Below are 16,259 nucleotides of genomic sequence, written 5' to 3'. Positions count from 1 at the left end.
AAGCATGTTAGCTCTCAGACTGAAATATCTTGAACTAGATGATGTTAAAGGTAGAAGAATCTTTAAATAATTTTCAATTATATCATGCAATGTACCAAGGTTACTAAAATAGCGGTCAAAAGGAAATTAGCAAGAGAGAAGCTTGCCATGGATCTATTACACAAGTTGGTAGATAGAGTAATCTATATATCTAAAGCCCTTTGATTCAAAACTGTAGTCTAACAGTACTTTTAAGTCTAGGCTTGCAGTGGAATCTCAAGTTTCCAACCTAAACTATTAGGATAAGTTTCAAAAGAGAAAACACCCAACAGCCGCGTAAACAATTAGTAATAAAGATTCGTCTTATAATTAGCCCTAGCAGCTTATTGGATTGAGAAGTACAGAATTTTTTTTTTAAAATATGAATCAAAGGAAAACCATCTAATCTGGCACACAAAATCAAATCCGTGAAACGGATAAAACCAGTGCACTATGATATGATAGTCAATCATAGATTTTGCCGAGTGAAGTGTAGAAAATTCTTACAATTAAGGGTGTTGAGAATCTACTTTTAAATATACATCTGATATGACAGAAATAAAATAATATAAAATAAGTATATTAATGACCATCGAAATTTGGCTCGAGTTTATCACTGTAGGAGAGGAGGTTTGTGGGAGGCAATCCCTCGTTTTAAGGGAGAAAAGTTCTCAATCTACATAATTAGCATGCCATTATTAATTCTTTAAATCATCATGGACGCAGCCTGAAATAAGAAATTAAGGCTGCTTAGGGCTACAATTAAGATAAACATAGATAGTACAATGCCACCATACAACAGCTAAGCTGCATCCAATGTGAAAAGCTATCCAAGACTAGTCCACCCTGAAATATTCAAGACCAGTAGCCTCCGCTTTTGTGGCTATATATACCACTTACAAGCTCTAGTCTTCCTCGTACCAAACAACACATAGAAGCCTAGATAGGTCTTAGACTCTTAGGCAGTGATCGATCCTTCTCTTATGCTATCTCCTATCCTAAGCCTTCTTACTCGTAGTAAACTTTGGTCTCTTTCAATTCAGAGACATACACACAGATCTTAGGAGATAGTTTTCAAACTCTCTTCGATTTGTGGGATTTGGGCGGTGATGCCCTTCTGCATCATCTCAGATACAGTATTGCCTCTGTGGGTCCCATCCACGTCGGCAGGCACTTGTGCTTGTTGGTTAGAAATGTGTGCATGGAATGGATCCTGCAGTCATTGTTGCTGGTGCTCTCTGACCTTGTTCTTGGATGCTATTTCAATCTCTAGAGATGGTTTCCTCCTGCTCTTTGCCTCCAATTTTTTTTCCCATTTTTCCTACCTCCGGCAGCTCTCACCGCCCTTTGTCGCCTGCACTGCCGCCTTGTTCTTGAGGCTCTAGCTAGACTTTTGCTCTCTCTCCCTCTCCCTCTCTCTCTCTCTCTCTCTATTCGACCTTGTTTCAGATTAGCACTTCTTCTTTTCTTCAAGTAGACTGACTGCTTTGGTTTCAATGATCACGCATAAGATTCAAACAGTCGGTATTTGTCGGCGGAGCATCACCAAGATTCACATAAATTAGGTGGCCTCTTCTGCACCAGATGAGAATCTTGATGATGCTGCATCGACAAATAAGCGACTATATATGTTGTATACATATATATACATATGCGAAAAAGAAAGGGCCTTTATCGTTTTTCACTTGTTGCCCGCCCTACTCAACAAGGTCAGATTGTTATTACTTCCTTCTCAAAAGTACATGTTTCAGAATGTTATTTTAGTTGACAAATTCTAATGAAAGCTTAAAAATGCCATATAGGTTTCTCATAATATATATATATATATATATATATATATATATATTGAGTTCAGCTTATGTGCTCAGTTGTTATTTTGATCTGATTATTGTTGTTGTTTTTCTTTCAAGATCAGCATATTTCTACTGAAAAATGTGCTTATAATTGTATGAGATTTGGAGTACATAGGGTTCTGATGAAGGTTCACTTGCTATTCTCTACTCTTTTGGATGTTAGTGTGTGGAGAATCAGATAAAATAACTAATTAATAAAGTACGATTCCATAAGATAAGATAACCTTTAATTTGATTCTACTGTTAAGTCTCTTGGATGTTCCTTTTTTCCTCTATATAGTTTTATGTCAATCTTTGTTGAATTGTGTCAAATTTTCATTGGGATTCAAATTCAAAAATATTTATACAACATTAGCTATTTTAATCGTCAGAGCACTATCTAATTGACTCGATTATATTAAATATTTTGCTTCTATCATTACTAAGCATGATAAGTATAACTAGATTATCTGAAGATTTTGAACTAAGAGATCAAATATGAAAAAGATAACATTTTTTATCTTTTAATTTGGTATAATCTCTCTGGTCGTTGCCAGATTGAGTTCAGGTACATAATGAAGGATATTGGTAAAATATTGAATTATTGATAATAATTAAAATAATAAAGAAAATAAGGACATGCAATAATTCTTTTCCTACTAGTTTATTTGATTCTAATTAAGAACCCAAAATTCGTAAATATGACGTCAGATCTGAGTCCTTCACTCATGCCTCGTGATTGCCAGGCAATCATGGACCGTCACAAATGTAGGACTCCATCCAATCATCGCCATACGTATCATATGACACTAATTACCCTCACACAATTTAGAAAGACGGCACTCTAAGAGACTCTCATTCCGGTATTAGTATATGAAATAAGGGTATTTATGTCCTTATGTTTTCTCTGCTACCAATCGACAAAGAAACGGTTCCCCTCGGGTTCGATTTGGGCTCAATGTGTCAATCGTTCGACGGCGGAAACGCTCGTTGGCTTCCACTTCGTAATTTCCACTCCCAACTCTCTCTCTTTCTCTCTCCAAAATCCCCCAAATCTCTCTCCTTTGCTTTATTTTGGTGAGATTTGACGATTTTTGAAGAAAAGGAGGCGCCTTGGCGAAGATTTCCCTCTTGGGTCTCTCCGCCTTATAGATTGTTTTTTTTTATCCTATCGGGTTTCCTCGACGAGGACGCAATCACCGATTTTGTTTTTGTATTCCTCCGGTAATCTCCTTGTCCAACAATTTTTGCTATAGTTTTTGCTTACTCGTCTCCTTGTTTCAGACGGGTGTCTTTTTTTTCCTTGGTTTTTGGGATGCTTCTTTGTGTTTTTGCTTGAGATGGGTTTTCTTGGAGTTGTTTTTGGGAAGAGATAGCAATGATTGAAGTAAGCTGTGTGAAATTTGAGCATGCAGAAGATGGATGACTGCTTTCCTTGACATGTTCGTCATAAAGTATTATTATTATTATTATTATTAAATTTTTTTTTTTTTTTTGGTTAAGGATGAACTTTTATCTCATATAATTGATGTATATGGTCTTATATCAATCATCATATTTTTCTCAGTCGTTCAAATCCTGTAGAAGTTTTTGAAGGATTGAGATCATGGAAACCTAAGGAGTATAATGTACTCTGACATGATATCTTAGACATTTCAGCTTATATTTTCCTTCTTTTATTTGATCTAAATTCTTTGGATTTTTTGCAGCGGTATAGATATGCTTCTTGCTGGCAATGTTTTAGTGTGTTTGCATCAGCCAATATGTATGTTTCTCCTATTTAGTGGTTTAATGTAAACGGACACAGAGATTGTTTTGAAGCTGTTAACTTTCAGGTTACCCTAGAAAACACTGTCGAGAATGTTGATTCAAGAGGGAAGAATCTAATGAGTGAACTACCTCTCTTTGCCAGTGTCCACCATAAAAAGACAACTGCTTATTAATTTTTAAATTCTTAGTATTTAATCTTTTATTTTCTTGTATCAGTACTGCTACAGGGGAAATCAGGACATAATCATGATGAGATAGTATGGAATGGACATTTGTAATTTATGCCGGGCAAGATACTTAATTTGTGTTCCAATATATGAATTAATAAAACAGTCAGCATAATTTAGAAATAACCACGAGGGCATTATTACAAGAGGGAATATTAACTGGTGAGCAAGAGGTCACATTGATGGAGATAATGGTTATGATTCTGATAGAGATTAGATAGGATTACATGGTTTAGACGTTTTCCTGATGATGTTCATACAGAACTACTTTTTATCTGCCTTTGTTAAGTATCCATAATTTTGTCTTTATTTGAAGATGCAAAGAACAAGATGATATAGGTTTTGGCTCTCCTATCTAACCTTTGGTAACTAATATGGCCTGCAACCAAAAGAATTATCTGAGATATGGATGCAAACTGAATTCATCACATGCTTCAATCTCATAGCAGCACATTTTGTTCTATCTAAAACATGAATTTGTTGACATGCCTTTGTCATGATTTCATTAAACTTGCTTAACAAATGAACATTCTTTAAGGTGTATTCTTGTATCATGATTATTCAATATCTCTGAAAGTGAATAATCATCATCTTTATGCAAGTAATACAGCCTTTTCAGTTGAGTAATATGGCTGTGGATCATCGTTGTTGTTCAGTGAGGTTTCTGAAGAAAAGATAATAAAACAGTTGTTCTAATGATTTCATTTAATATTCTGTATCAAACAACACATATATTTTACTTTTGATCCAATGTGGTTTAACTCTGCGTGTTCTATATATCAACCTGATGTGGTTACTTCTGTGTGTATATATATCACTTCAGCACATACACAAGTACCTAGTACATCATCCAGCCATTTTGAGGTCCATCTGCTCTCTGGGTCAACATCATATAAATGAGGTCAATCATTTGCTTTTTGGACTTATGGCATTCTGGATACTCACATAGGCATATATGCACATCGACTACTCGAACTCTTCTTTAAGGTGGTATAGCATCTTCTTCGTAATGTTTAGGTCATTTATCGTTATTGAGATATGTCGCAAAACACGAATGTGTTGTCCATGCTTTCTTCTGACACTATCTAGTTCATTCTCTAATGTTTCTTGAAGCTTGCAAGATCAGAAATTGCTGTTCATCTTTTACAGGATTTATTTTGTATCCAAACAAACATGACCTTTTGTCTTGTAATATTAATTGTGGACTTACTCAAGTTGATGCTTAACAATTAACACTGTGTGCCTGTCGCCACTTTTGCAAATGATTGTTCATCCTTTTCTTTTCTGAGTTAAGTACATTATGTTGTTCAGAAACTTATTTTCCTCTTTTTTCAGGTTTCTATACAACCTACAAAATCTCATTTATGGTTGAGCACTTGAGTGTCTTTTAGCCTGTTCAACTTAAAACTATGGATGGCCCAAATAGAAATGAAGTAAGCGTCATACTTTAGGGTTATTTTTCTATATTACTGTTGCCGGTTTTCTAAAGCTCCCGTTATGCAGGATGAAGTTACTGTCATGGGATTTGAGATTCCAAGATCACCTGCTTCAAGTTATAACAATCCAGGAGTTCAAGATGAAGATCGCGAACCCCCGCAAGTCCCTCCTCACCTGCAGCATACTTTGTTGAGCTTCCCAGCTAGCCAGGATGGTTTAAGCAGTCTCCCCATGCCTCAGAATTCCAACCTTAACCACCTCTACATTGAGAACAGAGAAAGCCCAAGAGCAGTGGTGGCTCTTGGCAATACCCAACGTTTTCGCTCGAAATACGTTACAGTTGTGATCTACAAACCTGTCAGAAGAAGATGAGCTTGATTAGCTCACATTTTCTATTTTTCTTTTTCTTTCTTTAGATGTTTGCTAGCTTATAAATCCCCATGGATCGAATTCTTAGATACCGTCTACTCCGTTAGCTGTAGCCATTAACATCTATTCGGTGTTCACTTTGGGGCTCGCTAATGCACCTGGTATTGATATTTAATTGATTTATGGGCTATTTTCTTCAAAGTATCTAGCTATATTGAAGCTAGAAAATGCTTATAGAGAATGGTATATTATGTTGGTGTGCATTCTGTGACCTTCTAAAATTAATATTCATGCTTCACGATAAGTACAAATGGAATCTTTTTTGTTAATCAAGAGGAAAGTCAAAGTACTCCGCTGTTTTTTAGATCGCTTGTAATATGTCTGATTAGTTAAATTATGTTGCTACTTCTGCCATCATATTATCGAAGCTGTTCTTAATTATTTCCTACAACCGACACTGCAATGTTTGGAAGAGCCAAATTACTTTTATCACACTCAAGAGCAAACCACTGTTTCAATGGCAACCGTTCTATAGAAATATATACGCGTGTGTGTGTATATATATATATATTTCTATATATCCATAGAAATGAACTTCTCAAAGATCCCAAAGGGCGAGCGAGATTTAGAATAAGAAAACGTTTTGCATCGACATCGTAGGAATTGTAAAGAAACGAGCACGGATTCAATGGTGTGTTTGAGAGAGCATCATCGCCACGACACAGTTCGACTAAGATATCAATTTAAGACTCCATTATTGGTGGGGTTTAGTAAGTTCATACCATTTGACTAACCATATGGCTACGTGGCAGACTTGTTTAAGAATAAAATAGCTTATAAGTGCTAAAAAAAGTTTGAAAATTAGAACTTTTTAAGAATCAGACTCTTAGCTTGTTTTTATATATAAAAAAAGAAGAAGCAGTAGATTACGAAACATAATAATATTTTTATGACCACACTATTATTACTCGCGATAGGAGGTTACAGATTCGAGCGCTCGTTAGAGTAAAAATTTTTGTTGAAAAAATTAAAATAAATTATATCTATGTGCTCAAAATTTAACACTTATTTTTTTAGCGATTTTCCATCCATCAGTAAAATGCATAACAAACCATATTTCAAACATCTTTATTCTGTTGGCAGCCAATGAAAAGACACCAACTAGGACAGTTGCAGGAAATTCCTACAGCCAAAGATGTAGGAAGTTAATCTGATCCTTGGAGATTCCATGGGACGGGGGCCACCGGCCACTTACGTGGGTCATTAAAAGAGATGCGGCGCCATGCCATGACCACATACATCTCTAATTTGAGTAATTTCCTTTTGAGACTAATAACAACAGCTAAATTTCCCATTTTACCCCTCTGCACTTTACACTGTCAACGCCCGACACCCTATAAATACTCCTCACACGATTCATCTTCAATTCCATCCCCACTGCTCTCTGAGTACTTCCATCGAACATCTTAAGAGCAAGAATACATAGACAGCAATGGCGGACGATGACATCAGCGCTCCGGGCTCCTCGATGCACGGCGTAACCGGAAGAGAGCCCGCCTTCGCCTTCTCGGTGGCGTCCGCTTCCCTCGCCGCCGACCCCGCCGCCGCCGCTAAGTTCTCCCTCCCCGTCGACTCCGAGCACAAGGCCAAGTCCTTCAAGCTCTTCTCGTTTGCCAACCCCCACATGCGCACCTTCCACCTCTCGTGGAGCTCCTTCTTCATCTGCTTCGTCTCCACCTTCGCCGCCGCCCCCCTCGTCCCGATCATCCGCGATGACTTGAACCTCACCAAGGGCGACATCGGCAACGCCGGCGTCGCCTCCGTCTCCGGCTCCATCTTCTCCCGTCTCGTCATGGGCGCCGTTTGTGATATGCTCGGCTCAAGGTATTAATCACACAAGTCCACTAATTCCAGACCCTATCCTTTCGTTGTTTATAATTCGATCCTTACTGCTTCAGGTACGGCTGCGCGTTCTTGATCATGCTGACGGCGCCAACGGTGTTCTGCATGTCTCTCGTCTCCTCCGCCGGCGGATACATCACGATGAGATTCATGATCGGGTTTTCTTTAGCAACGTTCGTGTCGTGCCAGTATTGGATGAGCACTATGTTTAACAGTGGGATCATCGGGCTGGTGAACGGGACGGCGGCGGGGTGGGGGAACATGGGAGGAGGGGCGACGCAGCTGATCATGCCGCTGGTGTACGACGTGATACGGAAGGCGGGGGCTACGCCGTTCACGGCGTGGAGGGTGGCGTTCTTCGTGCCCGGGTGCCTGCATGTGGTGATGGGGATAATGGTGCTCGCGCTTGGGCAGGATCTGCCGGATGGGAACCTTGCCAGGTTGCAGAAGAAAGGAGAGGTTAACAAGGATAAATTCTCTAAGGTTAGCTTTGCTAACTTACTAGGGAGTTGACTGAGAGCAAGAATTTTAACAGTAAATATATTTAAATTAGATGGTCGCTCTCACTTTTAGAGAACTTGTTAGGCAATAAACATATTCCACATTTATTAGGTTTGGGAATTTAATTAGTGCAAACTAATTAATTTTATAATTTAGAATGAAGAGTAAAGTCTCCGTAGTTTAGAGAGGGCCGCCGTATAATTAATTACCTATGGATAAAAATTAATCATCACATTGAAATTTAAAAGTCTCTTAGTATGTATCGATCATTAAAAGCTTATCTTTGGCGATTTTAACATTAATTTCCTGAAACTGTGTATGAAATTAAAGTCATACATCGAATATTAATAATTCTACTTGCTAATGGTTTCTTGAATTTTAAAAATTCTCAGGTACTCTGGTACGCCATCACCAACTACCGGACGTGGATCTTCGTGCTGCTCTACGGCTATTCCATGGGGGTCGAACTTACCACCGACAACGTCATCGCCGAGTACTTCTACGACCGCTTCGACCTCAACCTCCGTACCGCCGGCACCATCGCCGCCTGCTTCGGCATGGCCAACTTCGTCTCCCGCCCCCTTGGTGGCTACCTCTCCGACTTAGGCGCACGCCGCTACGGCATGCGTGCACGCCTCTGGAACCTTTGGATCCTCCAGACCCTTGGCGGCGCATTTTGCCTCTGGCTCGGTCGCGCCTCCACTCTCCCTGTGTCTATTATAGCTATGGTATAATTTTCTTTTCTTTTATATTATATATTATTTCAGACCAACAAATTATAACGTACATGTCTTTCAATAATTATTTTCAGGTGCTCTTCTCCATCTGCGCCCAGGCCGCCTGTGGTGCCGTCTTCGGCATCATCCCCTTCATATCTCGTCGCTCGCTCGGCATAATCTCCGGGATGACGGGGGCCGGCGGAAACTTTGGCTCGGGTCTCACTCAGCTGCTCTTCTTCACCAGTTCGCAATACACGACGGCCACCGGGCTATCGCTAATGGGAGTCATGATCATGGCGTGCACGCTTCCGGTGGCATTCGTGCACTTCCCGCAGTGGGGTTCGATGTTCCTGCCGCCGTCGTCGGACGTGGCAGAGGAGCACTACTACGGGGGGGAGTGGAGCGAGGAGGAGAAGAGCAAGGGGTTGCACCAGGCCAGCATAAAATTCGCCGTGAATAGCCGGTCGGAGAGGGGCCGGCGAGTCGCGTCAGCCCCCACGCCGCCCAGCAGCACGCCGGAGCACGTTTAGTGGGTCGAGATAACTAAATTTTTATGTGTGAAAGTAATTACTGTACAACAACTACTACTACAGTTTGCAAAGCCACCTCCGGTCTCGAGTGTGACATTATACCGGGTTTTACTTTCTTTCTTGTGTTCTCTTTATAAACTGATGCTTTCATCAGCTAGTCGAAAGATTATATCTTGTGATCAATGTCTCCCAAATAAATCCACTCTAAAGAAAATTACTACGTTGTACGGGAATATGTACCTTCGAATGAATGTTGTCTAATAGCTATAATTTGTTATTAGCTAGGTTGTTGGATTTACCTTACGTTTTCTCTTTCCTATTACTGGCTACAGCTACGAGGGCACCACGAGATGGCGTCGAAGGCCTGAAATTAAAATTGATCTAGCTTGTTCAACCTTAGACTATTCAGATATAAATTTTCTCAACATTAGGTCAGTATTTATTGGCTATAATATTTATTGCTTACCAAACATTTTAACCGGTCAGTGATGGTCTGACGGGGCAAAATGGCAGACGCATTCAGAATGACAAGCTTTAGCAAAAGTAATGTGCAAAGTATCCCAAATACCAAAATAACAAGAAAGGAAATTTACCCATACAAGAACCAAGCAACAAGACAACTAGAATCTGATCATAAAAAATAATAGAACAGCAGCAAAATGAAATAGCTAGGATAAGTTTAAGGTAAGAACTTCACAACTATGATCTTATGATATTCGAGCAGAATTTCTAAAATGGGCAGGTGAAATCCGCTTGCTGCCCTAAAAACTATCCTTGAGTTTAATACAGTAAACAGCGTGCCATAAAGTAAAGGACACGAGATAAACAGTAGCATAAGTTGTCTAAGAACACACTGTTATACTTTAATTGTATAAATCATCATCATCGGCAGCAGCACCGGCTGCACTAAACGGATCAGATCCAGTGGTACCCGTGCCCGTCTCTGACCTCTCTGAGAAGCGGAACTCGCTACCAAATCCCCTAGACTGCTGCAAAGTCTGAGCAAATGCCTGATATTTCCTGATGTCAGCATCACTGACGCTCCTCCGTGCAAACTTCATTGATTCCTCAAAATGAACAGCTTTGATCTCAGAAACTTCCTCAGTAACATCTTCCTCCATGGCTTCTGGATTCTCGCTTCTCCTCCTCTCCCTTTCAATATCCTGCAGCATATGTAGACACCACATCAGCTCTCCACTAATAACTTGCATTCTTCTAGTATATCAGATATAACATGTGATCATTAATTCAGGCATCAATTGGATGCATCAAGTCCATAAACACTTGGCAAACAAGCTTTTACCAGCACGAAGATTGGTAAGTTCATACCTCATAACATGACTGAAGGGAGAGATCAAATAGGAAGATTAGGTATAAATATCTTGTGTCCCAAGAGATGACTTGGACTTATTCAAAATTTAGGATAAGAAAATTAACAGAAATTTGATGGAACAAGCCTGTTTTGCAAGTTCATAAAATTACAAGGTGCAAGAAATGGTGGCCAGATGAGAACCAGCACTAAAGAGAAGGAATGAGAACATCCATCAAAGATTAGCCCACTATTCATTGTCAAGAATATTAAACTTACACCGATTGAGACAAAGCATGAGGCTTACCTTCTCAATGTTTTCTCTGATAGCATACTTGCAAGCTCGTTGGCAAATTTCTGTAATATCTGCACCACTGAAGCCTTGGGTATACTTAGCAAGAGCTCTCAAATCCACGTCTTTTGCAACAGGGGACTTCCTCAGGCAGGCTTTGAATATCTGGAGACGAGAAGCATCATCGGGCAAAGGAATATAAATTAACTGGTCAAGACGGCCAGGCCTGAGCAGTGCTGGGTCAATGATGTCGGGCCTATTGGTAGCTCCAATGATGAAAACAGTCTTCTTAGCAGACATGCCATCCATCTCAGTCAATAGTTGATTGAGAACCCTGTCAGCAGCACCTCCTGCATCTCCTACACTGCTACCCCTCTGCATTACAGTTACATAATTTTAACGACGAAAGACAGAATGTCAACCTATGTTGCAGAGCACAGATGCACACTAATGTCAGTGTATATGCGTAAGCTAGTGTAAATAAATTTGTGAACCTGAGTAGCAATGGAGTCAAGTTCATCAAAGAAGAGGACACATGGTGCAGATTGGCGAGCTTTGTCAAAGATTTCACGAACATTTGCCTCACTCTCGCCAAACCACATGGTGAGCAGTTCGGGACCCTTCACACTAATAAAGTTTGCCTGACATTCATTTGCTATTGCCTTGGCCAACAAAGTTTTGCCACAACCAGGTGGTCCATAGAACAGGACCCCCTTAGAAGGTGACATACCAAACTTCTCAAACTTCTCAGGATGCTCAACTGGATATTGGACAGTCTACAAAAACAACAATTCATTAGCTCCAACCATTTTGCAATCATTATATTGACATTGGACTGTCCAAGGAAAACAAATATCCAATGAATAGTTTGCTGTAACTGACATTTGCAGCTAAAAGTATTTAAGAACAAGTACTAATTTACCTCTTGTAGTTCCCTCTTAACATTATCAAGACCACCAATATCATCCCAACTAACATTGGGCACTTCAACAACCTGAGCAAGGTAGTTGAAAGTTTTGATTTCGCAACATAATAATCATGCATATATAAAATACTAAGAGAAACTTGGCAAGCGGGAAAAACATTTAACTTACAGTTTCACGGAGTGCAGAGGGATTGCTGGACCCAAGAGCTGTCTTAAAATGTTCATTTGTAACAGCCATAGAATTCAGTATCTCAGCATCAATAGATTCATCTTCCAAGTCAATTATGTCCATTTTCTCCCTGATACACTGAAGAGCAGCTTCAGTGCATAGTGCAGCCAAATCAGCACCAACATACCCATGGGTATCTTTAGAGATTCTTTCCAAATCGACCTGCATATATGGAAAAAGTTTGTGATATCCTGGAAAAATAAATGGAAGAAATGTTCACAAAGAAACAAGGCACAGGTGTTAATAAATGGTATTACATCCTCAGCAAGCTTCATATTCTTTGTATGAATGCGCAAAACTTCAAGACGTCCAACTTCATCAGGCACCCCAATATCGATTTCTCTGTCAAACCTTCCAAACCTTCTAAGGGCAGGGTCAATACTGTTAGGGCGGTTTGTAGCTCCAATGACGATGACATGGGCTCGAGATTTCAACCCATCCATCAGAGTCAAGAGCTGAGAAACAATTCGCCTCTCAACTTCTCCATGAGTCTTCTCCCTCTTAGGAGCAATTGAGTCGATCTCATCAATAAAAATGATCGAAGGTGCATTCTTTTCTGCTTCTTCAAAAGCCTTCCGAAGATTGCTTTCACTCTCTCCGGCTAGCTTTGACATGATCTCTGGACCATTTATGCAGAAGAAGAATGCACCTGTCTCATTGGCTACTGCTCTAGCAATAAGTGTTTTACCAGAACCAGGAGGGCCGTATAGCAGGATTCCTTTCGGAGGTTTTACACCAATTGATTTGAAAAGTTGAGGATGTCTGAGTGGAAGTTCAACTAACTCTCGAATTTGGGCCATTTGCTTACGCACACCACCAACATCATCATATCCGACTTCATCAAGTCTGTCCTCATCCTCCCTTTTCACAGGCTCACCCTCACAAAAAATTTCAGTGTCAGGAGCCACCACACAATATTCAGCAGGATCTGTCTCTATCACTTTGAATTCAACACTACGCATACCACCCCTCACAAGGAACATATCACCTTTCCTTACAGGGCGATATGCCTCAAGGAAATAAGCTGCAAAATATAATAAAATGTCATGATCTACAACATCTTTTTAATAAGATAGCATCTTTGTACACTTGCTAAAGTCAATAAAATAATTCAAGATAATTACCAGTGCAACTAACAATTAACCAGTTAGGTGCAAATGTTAGTGTCCTACATACCAACAATAATACAAAAGGAAAGAGAATCAAGTAACCATGGAAATATGTCCAAAGGCAAAAGAACCCAAAAATCTGTCCCTACAGTCAACGACAAGGTGAAATTTTACTATTGTACTAGCACTGGAGGCAGAATACTGATAATAAGTTACGGTTTTGAAAACAATAACAGGTGAGTACATGAACAATCAAGTTAATAAAATTATCAAAATTTTCTTAATAAGGAAAAAAAATAGAGAGCTCATTCCTTAAGTTCATTTAGTATTAGAGATCACTAAGATGCAATCTTAGTGCGCTCATTCCTTGAGCAATCTCTTATACAAGCTACTTGCAGGCAACTCAAGCTCGACTAGGAATCATGTGAGCCAGCTCAAACTTAGCTCATTTATAAACTAGTTGAACTTATCCTGGCTTGCTAAAACTCAGCTCATTAACTTTCCCACAAGCAACTACACCATCGAGAAAACTGAAATAACAATCAAAGCATAGCAGTTACTCAACATAAGTCAGTGAATAAGAAACTAGTGTAACATTTGGGGATGCACCTTCAAATCCTATTTACAACTTGTATGCCACTAAATAATGACAATTAATATTATTCCAAAACTTCTTCTTCTGGTACCACATGTCCTTCTGGTACCAAATCCAGGACATTGTTATACTAGAGCATTTAGCTCTGACAAAAGCAATGAAACAGTGGATCAAATAACTTGAAGAAAGAACCACCAACTGAATTACTGTTAAGAAAGAAATCAAGTACTACAAGCTCAAGAGATGTAGAAGCAGAGTGAAAGAAAATACATCTGTACATATCATTAAAACAAACTTACGTTTCAAATATGTGTCAAACAAGTTTCCTGTAATGCCTTCAATGGTATCATCCACAGGCAGTATATGGACACGCTTTCCATACTTAACATCCTGGCATTGATGGACAGACACCACATCTCCCAGCCTCACCCTGAGATTCGACCTGACAACCTTGTTCATCCTTATCTTAGGCTCTTCGCATGTGTCATCAGCAAGTGCAATGCAGATAGTGTCTTTCCTCTTCTTACCCTAAAAATGTCATTAATTGAAAAGTAGGTTAGCTTAGTTAAGAAGCCAGATTATATAGCACACAAACCCATCAACAATCAAAAAGCATCTCCTTTGCCAGAAAAAGGAATAATTCTAATTATTCCTATAGATAGATAAAAACGTGGGCCTAAAATTGGAAAGTTAAGTAGGAAATTAAGCTAAGGAAAGACCATTCCTTTATGTTTTTATCCTAAATCAAAACGTCGTGAACTACGAAACAAGTTAAAATAATAAACCACTATTTTAGATACAAACCATCGTATCGCAAATCTAAATTTAGCACAACCGACATCTTAGAACGAAACAATTCACAGCCAATCTTACCTTGATGAGAATTGTATCACCACGGAAAAGCTGCAGCTTTTCCATCGTCTCCGGATGCAGCGCCACGACCGAATTGTCATCGTTGGTCGCCTCATCGACGACCAAACGATTCGGGGCCTTCTTCCTCTCCAGGATCGCCGTGCTAAAATCCTTCTTCGTGCCCTTTCTGCAAATATTTCCAAAAGATCAAATCAAAGAGATCGAGTTATATATAACCCGTAGCCCAAAATCCAAACCCTAACGACCAAAATTTCATCATAGAATCGCAGGTCTTACGGATCCGACGAGGAAGACGCCTCTCCAGGATTCGCCATTGGATCGCAACTCGGAAGCAGAAGAGAAGGGAATCGACAGGAGAGAAGTGGAAGTAGCGAGGGCTCGGAGGAATAGGGGGTTAGATATTTATAAATAAAGACCTCGATCACTTCCCAAGTTAGGTTAGACTATGCATTTGTGAGGTGACCCGAGAAGAAAGCATCAGTCAATAGGAACCGTTGGATGGATATCAAAACTAAATGGAACGGCAGCGCATGGAATTCATACGTGGCTATGTGCCTATGTCAAGGTTGCTCACAACCGGATTCGGATCCTCTGTGGTGATCATAGAGATCCACGATTCGCAGCATTGCTAGCGGATCTGGTATATGTGGATCCGAATCCATAAAGTAAAATCTCCTTTAATTTACTAATGTCATTAAAATTAATCTTTCTTGGTCGGAGATGGCGTGGCAGGTGCCCCCACGGCAACGCCTGTTTTCATAAATATCATTTGATCATGGACATCATCCATCCATATCATGCACATAGACATGGCCATCATGATGTCTAGGTCCACTCTATCCGGTAGCCACTTGGAATGATTACATTGAGCCAGAAAGTGGGCCCACCTGATTAACTGGCCACAGTGTTCCTCCTGAAACGCATTTAATTCGTCTTCTGGCCTTCCTGAGCATAGCGGGTCGGATGATTGGGCCTCGTCCGGCAAAATTTCTCAAGCCCCGTCCTATTTGTCTCTTGGATTTGAACCTGGAACCAAATCCAAAATCCAAATTCTATTTTTCACTTCGATTTACTATGCTTGGATTAATTGACAACTTGATGTTAATCTTGTTATCCTTGAAGAAAAGCTGAATTTATTTACGATTAAATTTATTTTACTCCCTCCTATTTTAACAACAATATAAAAAGGTCCATGTTTTCTTCGTCCAATGTAGCAGGAGGGACCACCGCCGTAAACTTCTTTCCTCCTTCCTGCTTAATCGGTTCTTTCCTTTGTTGCGCGTTACCTTCTTCATTGTCTTCCAACCAGAACCTTCTCATGCTTCGCTCTCTTTGTCGGACTTGTCCTCCACTATTTCCTCAAGGTTAGATCCTTTGAAGTCAACATAGGTGCTCTCCTTCCTCAATGAGAGGGTAAAGTCTATCACAAGTGTCAACTGTAGTACTATCTCCTCCACCACTATTTGCTCTGTCGTCTCTTCTGCGGTCACTACAATTTTTTGCTTGCCAGTAGGGTGACTAATATCGGGTTCAACGTGTTTTATGTTTTGGTTTGTTTTTATTTTAATATTTTTCTTTATTTTGTAGTATAGTGGTGGTATATTTTAATAGTGGTTTGAGAT

The 16,259-nt window shown here is 39.8% G+C and overlaps 2 protein-coding genes and 1 long non-coding RNA gene across 3 annotated transcripts; 2 read left to right on the top strand and 1 right to left on the bottom strand.

The window, feature by feature from the left end:
- The first annotated feature begins 2,801 nt into the window (after positions 1 to 2,801).
- On the top strand, positions 2,802 to 5,854 carry LOC140800604 (uncharacterized). Its single transcript, XR_012111278.1, has 3 exons — positions 2,802 to 3,074; positions 5,183 to 5,280; positions 5,351 to 5,854. It is a non-coding gene; the product is annotated as an uncharacterized lncRNA (long non-coding RNA).
- A 1,229-nt stretch (positions 5,855 to 7,083) lies between these two features.
- On the top strand, positions 7,084 to 9,525 carry LOC140801228 (high-affinity nitrate transporter 2.1-like). Its single transcript, XM_073156240.1, has 4 exons — positions 7,084 to 7,537; positions 7,612 to 8,038; positions 8,449 to 8,784; positions 8,868 to 9,525. Exons 1-4 carry the CDS (start codon positions 7,146 to 7,148, stop codon positions 9,303 to 9,305), a joined length of 1,593 nt encoding a protein of 530 aa, XP_073012341.1. The 5' UTR covers positions 7,084 to 7,145; the 3' UTR covers positions 9,306 to 9,525.
- A 458-nt stretch (positions 9,526 to 9,983) lies between these two features.
- Positions 9,984 to 15,120, bottom strand: LOC140800733 (cell division cycle protein 48 homolog). Its single transcript, XM_073155545.1, has 9 exons — positions 14,914 to 15,120; positions 14,638 to 14,803; positions 14,064 to 14,292; positions 12,318 to 13,084; positions 12,001 to 12,222; positions 11,829 to 11,900; positions 11,401 to 11,682; positions 10,922 to 11,281; positions 9,984 to 10,468 (listed from the first exon to the last, which is right to left on the bottom strand). Exons 1-9 carry the CDS (start codon positions 14,949 to 14,951, stop codon positions 10,169 to 10,171), a joined length of 2,436 nt encoding a protein of 811 aa, XP_073011646.1. The 5' UTR covers positions 14,952 to 15,120; the 3' UTR covers positions 9,984 to 10,168.
- Positions 15,121 to 16,259: the final 1,139 nt, after the last annotated feature.

This window comes from Typha latifolia, chromosome 14 (genome assembly GCF_019914945.1).
Source record: "Typha latifolia isolate L0001 chromosome 14, TyphaL0001v2, whole genome shotgun sequence".
NCBI classification, from domain to species: Eukaryota; Viridiplantae; Streptophyta; class Magnoliopsida; order Poales; family Typhaceae; genus Typha; species Typha latifolia.
The sequence above is the reverse complement of the archived record's forward strand: the minus strand, read 5'-3'. Positions and strand labels throughout refer to the sequence as shown.